General features: G+C 37.2%; 1 protein-coding gene across 1 annotated transcript; it reads left to right on the top strand.

Moving 5' to 3' along the window:
- The first annotated feature begins 606 nt into the window (after window positions 1-606).
- On the top strand, window positions 607-5,376 carry LOC133879858 (UV-B-induced protein At3g17800, chloroplastic). The gene is made up of 2 exons (XM_062318648.1): window positions 607-1,106; window positions 4,400-5,376. The coding sequence occupies exons 1-2, from the start codon at window positions 745-747 to the stop codon at window positions 5,202-5,204; spliced, it is 1,167 nt and encodes a 388-aa protein (XP_062174632.1). The 5' UTR covers window positions 607-744; the 3' UTR covers window positions 5,205-5,376.
- Window positions 5,377-5,897: the final 521 nt, after the last annotated feature.

Below are 5,897 nucleotides of genomic sequence, written 5' to 3'. Positions count from 1 at the left end.
AATTAATTTTTAAAAAGTTGTCGAAATTGTATAAAAATTATAAACATATCATATCTGATCTAAAAAATGAGTATAGTTCTTATGTTATTAATTGAGATTAGAATTCTAACCTTATGCGAGATTTAGGGTAGACATATATCAAGTATTAAAGATTTACTTATACCAAAAATAAGATTTTGTTTAGGGTTGACAATTTTTGAAACGATTCGCGAATCCAACACGAAATTAAAGGGTTAGAGTTGAAGAATTTGACCCGTTTAATTAAATTGGTCGGGTTAGGATTGGCCTATATAATCTTATACATTGCATCGACACAACCTGAAGTCGATACCAGTCATAATGACTGGTAATTTTTGACATGATCATCAAAGTCGATATGAACCCAATAAAAAATTAGAGAGTTAGAGTTGATGAATTTGACCCGTTTAATTAAAAGGGACGTATTAGGGTTGATCTATATACTCTTATACTTATGACTCGACATAACCCGATTATTTTATTTTATTAAAAAAAAAAAAAAAAAAAGGTGAGCTGAATTAATTCTTAAGACTTCTTTTACAACTCCAAATCCAAATCGAAGATGGATTTGGTGTATGTATATATACACCAAATCCATACATACAGAAAGTCCAAAAATCTCTCCCCCTTCCAAGAGAATAGAGAGTGGAGAGTGTAAAGTCAAATCCCTATCCATTAAAGCTCCAACCAACCGAGGCAGCAGCAATTCTCGCACAGACACTGTTGATGGACAATTGTCTCTCCCGCCACAGCACCCCAACTCTCCCTTCTCCACGCCCGCCCTCCCTTCAAAAGCCCCACAATTTCTCTCCCAAGACTGCGGTCAAGTTCCCCGCCAAGCGCAGGGCCTTCCCGGGGATTGCGAGCGCCGGGCCCAGCCACTGCGAGCCGACTCCCAGTAGCAGCCTCAACTCGCCGCTCGAGCCCAGGTCCCTGCCGGGTAGGTACCTCAGCAGCGTCTTGCAGAACCAACGCCAGCTCTTCCACGTCGCCGTCTCCGATGAGCTCCGGCTCTTGGCCAACGATCGCGACGGCGCCCTGTCCCGCATGCTGCTCAGCGCCGGCTCCGATGAGGCCTGCCTTCACAGGTTCGTTTCCTTTGGTTTCTGTTCTTGGGTTTCTGTCTTTTCCCATGTGCATGCATGTAACATGTATTTGTTTTATGTATGATGTGTATATATAATATATATGAGTTTGTGTATGCGCATGTATTTATGTGGATATGTATGTGGAGTGGTTTAATTTGCTTCGTTGTATTTGTAGAGGTGTTGGCTTTTACATTAATTTATGGGATTTTGTTATTCTTTGTTTTTCTTTTCATATTTGTTGTTTAATTGGGAAAGATTGAAAGAATAAGCTTGTGCGAGTAATATTGGTCATTCATAGGTGATCAGTAGTAGTGTCTTGATTATTTTGCTTCTGTGAAACAATATAGTTTTTGGGATATTTGGAAGTTTTGGTAGTTGTTAAGAGAACATGGTGTGTTATTTGTAGTTTTAGGTGCTGCAAGGGGTTTACTCATCATATCCAATTAGTCTGGTCTTATCCTAAATTAGGTGCTTTGAGTAGTTTGGCATGACCTTGTAACTTTCTAAACTTCTTTGTAATTTTGTCGTCGGCATAGTTTTGGTGTCTTGTGGATGCACTTGGAAACTACCAATCAAAGTTTCTAAACAACTAATTTCCTCATTTGTGGTTTTGTTTTATGGGTCCTCTTCTTTAAGTATTCATTGGGCCATGCATTCTCTATGAAAGGTTAAAAGAGCCGTTTGCTATTGACTTTATTATGGATGCTGTATCTTCATAACCCATAAAGAAAATTTTAACTTTGTTGTAACTAACAAAAGTAGCAAAATGCATGACTTATTCCAGATTCTTAATGGGGGGCTTCACTAATATCTCAATGCTGAATTCTAGTGAAGTAGGATTGGAATCACTATTTGATGGGTTGTATTTCGTAGATCATGTGTGACAAAATCAGTTTGTTTTAATAATTTCCCCGGTATGATTCCATTAAAATCTCATGGGCGGTCAAAAAATTGCGAGAGTTTTAGAATAGATCAGATGGTTGGAGTTGTAAAATCAAGCTGTTATTATTATACCTGGTCGACAAAATAGGACTCATATGGTGTCTGATCCAATTTCCAAGAGACAGTAAGATCTATTGACAGCATAATGTGGAACCTCACTTGAGTTCCTACCACATTCTACAGCATTTGAAGCCATTCATGATGAATTCAGTTGCATAGGTTTAAGGTTCTGCGATTTGGAATATTATGTAATGAAGGGCTGCAATCAAACTCTTCTATGCTTTATAACTGCTTTAGGTGTCCTGTAATTTGAGAGAAATAATTTGAAACATCTCATGCTTTGAAAATTTGGATTTTTAAGTGGTTTTGTTTTCAATTCTGGCAACCTCTAATCCCAACCCCAAAAGATTCATGTACATGCACGCCTGCATAAATTTACGCCAAGATGTGCCAAAAATTCTTTTAGTGTGGTCTTTTGGCTCCTAATTCTTAAATTAAAGTTATAATTTTCCCATTACTTTCATTTAATGCCTATTGTTTTAGTTTGTGTGTCTGATGTTCCTTATGAGCAGGACTTCTCACCTTTCTTGGAATTTGGACCAAATTTTCTGTTGATGGATAAGTAATGACTAGGTCTGCTATTGTGGCTTCTGCTTCTGTTCCTAGCATAATTGGTGGAATAAATGGCTATCTAAATGGCCAGAACCCCTAGGGAGAGAGAGGAGCAAACATGGAAATAAATTTCCTAGAGCATCAATTTGTAAAAATGTGGGGACCCCAGAGCATTGTGAGAGTGATATGGTGCTTAGTGATCAAGTTCTCGTTAACTAGACCATGAAGTTATTTCATGATCAGTAAAATGATAAATAAAAAATGGAGCAACATTAAATGAAGAGCAGTGTGCCAATCAAACTGTCATTTTCTTTGCTTCCCAGTTCCACATTTGAGCTTCTTTTTACCTTTGTTTCCGCATATTCTATCACTCGATATCATCGGTATCAATTACTTGAGATGTGAACATGTGTAGACTAACTCATAGTAGGAGAGATGTAATATTGTACGTATAGAATTCTGTGAATTGTGGTGGATCAGCTCTAAAGCTAGCATTTTTGAATTTAGAGCAAGTAATCCACTCTAGGCAGGCACATTCGGACCTAGGGGTAGGCAGAGAAGGAAGTTCAGGTATCCTATAGTATGAAAAGCAAACCCCTGCCTTAATTTGTGGAGTATTTGAAAGGAGAGATAATAGACCTTTTTGAGGGTCTGGAGCTGCTTGTTCATAATATCAAGCTGTTATTTTTTCAGACAATGAATTTTTGCTTTTTTTTCTCTCACGGTTTTTCTCCCTCTATTTGCTTGGATTATATATATATACACAGATGTTTTTGATGCTGTAGATCTTCGAAAGTGATCTATACTTATTTATTTTCTTTTCTTTTTTTTTCTTTTTTCTTTTTTTTTTTCTACCCATTTTTGGGGGGCTTAATCCCTGTGTACATTGGTGGCATCTCCTTTGATTGTTTGACTACGTGTTTGCTTATTCGAAAAAAGAAAGAAAGAAGGGAACTCTTTTCCCTTTCCCCCACGTCTAGGAGATAAAGAAATAATAATAGTAATTATAAAAGGTGGTGGCTTTCTAGTACAATCATAATTTTCTAATTTCCTTATTCATGCAAATGATTCTTTTTTTAAAATCATTTTTATATTGTGCTTTTATTTCAATAGATATTTTACCAGGTCCTATATTCATTTTTATGTTTGGTAGAATTTGCCTTGCTTTTTTCGGTCCTGCTATGTTGAAGCTTAGATATCATATACCTAATTGGCACATTTACTAATATCCAGCAACTGATTAGTCCTTGTTGTGTTAGCATGATTGTCAGATTTCAAACATTCAGTGTCTTATCTTTTTCCTAAACTAAGCTATTAAGAATGCATTATCATATGCTGAGTCTACTAGTGGTGAGTTCCATTACTTACATGAACACATATAATCCATCGTAACACAAGAATCAGATTAGTAGAATGCAATGTTTGGTACATGTTGAAAATGATTTTCATTGAGTGTGCTAGCTACAGCTAACGTGAATAGGGTTACATCTTACACCAATGCACGTAGGTAATTGCTGTAAAAACATTGCCCTCCAATGTAGTGGGCTCTGGCCTAGCAACACTTTCACTATGTTAAACCAATTAACACAGATGAACCATTATTGGAATGTTTTGGACGACTGAAACCCTGGTTGTTTGACTTTTGATTTGTATATATACTTGTCAGAGCAATTTTTTTTTTTTTCTTAGTGTTTTTTTTTTCTTTTCTTTGTATGACCTGAAATCCATCTGAATGCCAGGAGGGTTGCACAACTAAAGGAGCATGAGTGCCAAATAGCCATTGAAGATGTGATGTTCATGTTAATCTTTTATAAATTTTCTGAGATCAAAGTCCCTTTGGTTCCAAGGCTCTCTAGATGCATTTATAATGGTAGACTAGAGATATGGCCTTCAAAGGACTGGGAGCTGGAGTCCATTCACAGCTTGGAGATTTTGAAGATGATCAAGGAACATGTCACTACTGTCACTGGCTTGAGAGCAGATTCTAGTGTCACAGACAATTGGGCAACAACTAAGATCACACGACTCATGCTTGGCCGAGTATATGTGGCCTCGATCTTATATGGCTACTTTTTAAAGTCTGCCTCATTGAGGCACCAGTTGGAACAAAGTCTAGCTTCAGTTAGCCAGGACCTTCGTCTCGGGCATAGGCCCTCCCTTCAGTTTCAGGAGCTGTGTCCTTCTGGATTGAGAAGTCTTCTCTTTGGTCGTAACAGTAACATGCAATGTGTGTCATATGGGCAGGGGTCAAGTAACCAGGAAGTGAAACATGAAACCTTGAAATGTTATGTGATGGGGTTTGATCCTGAGACATTACAGAGTTGTGCAAAACTTAGAACTAAGGAGGCCGTCAGCTTGATTGAGAATCATAGCGACGCTCTTTTTGAGGATGGGAAGACTGGTTTAGTTGAGAATGATGAGGTGATCTTGACGTCGTTTTCGAGTTTGAAGAGGTTGGCTTTGGAGGCTGTTGCTTTTGGTTCATTCCTCTGGGACACAGAAGAGTACATTGACACTGTTTATAAGCTCAAGGAGAATAATTAGTTGAAAGGGAAGGTAATTAAGTAGCAGAATTTGTTGCTTTTGAGTAATTCTCTTGTAAATAGAAGCACTGTTATATATGCTTTTTCACTCTGTTTTGCAACTGCTCGTCAATTTTCTGATGTATACTGTAAATTATTTGTCATTATAAATAATATAGAGTTTTGAATGGTAACCACTGTTTATGTCATTTATTCCCACTTGAATTGGTAGATATACTGTTTGGGGATAGGGTTGGAGGAAAATTGAAGATCCCAGTTGTGTGAATTCCAAGGTACTGTTGAAGTTTGAACGGCAAAATATTAGTGATGAACAAAGCTGTTGGAAGAATGATCCAAAGATGGAAGATTACTGGTAACAAAACTGTTGGCATCTAGAGCTAATACCACCCTCACATAAGCCCTCCCTTCATCTCCAAGCCTTGTGATTTACTATCTCATAGCCTAAAGAAGATGCCCCAAAAAGGATCTTCTTTTTATGGGTTCTAATCAAACCAAATTAACTCTGCAGAGTAATCATTTTAGGAACTTGGGTGTTTTTAATGCAATCCTATTACTCTTTTTATAATTTATTGATGTGTTAGCATATGATTGGAGTCACGCCAGCCACTAATTTTTATTTTAACATCCTCCAATTATATGCTAACATGTGTCAACAAGTTGTAAAAAAGTTGTAGGTCTAATATTTTTTTTTATT

Source organism: Alnus glutinosa, chromosome 10 (genome assembly GCF_958979055.1).
Source record: "Alnus glutinosa chromosome 10, dhAlnGlut1.1, whole genome shotgun sequence".
NCBI lineage: Eukaryota > Viridiplantae > Streptophyta > Magnoliopsida > Fagales > Betulaceae > Alnus > Alnus glutinosa.
The sequence above is the reverse complement of the archived record's forward strand: the minus strand, read 5'-3'. Positions and strand labels throughout refer to the sequence as shown.

Coding starts and splice junctions, on each gene's coding strand:
- LOC133879858 (XM_062318648.1), top strand. CDS start 745: ATGGACAATTGTCTCTCCCGCCACAGCACCCCAACTCTCCCTTCTCCA. Junction 1,107..4,399: donor GATGAGGCCTGCCTTCACAG/GTTCGTTTCCTT, acceptor TCTGAATGCCAG/GAGGGTTGCACAACTAAAGG.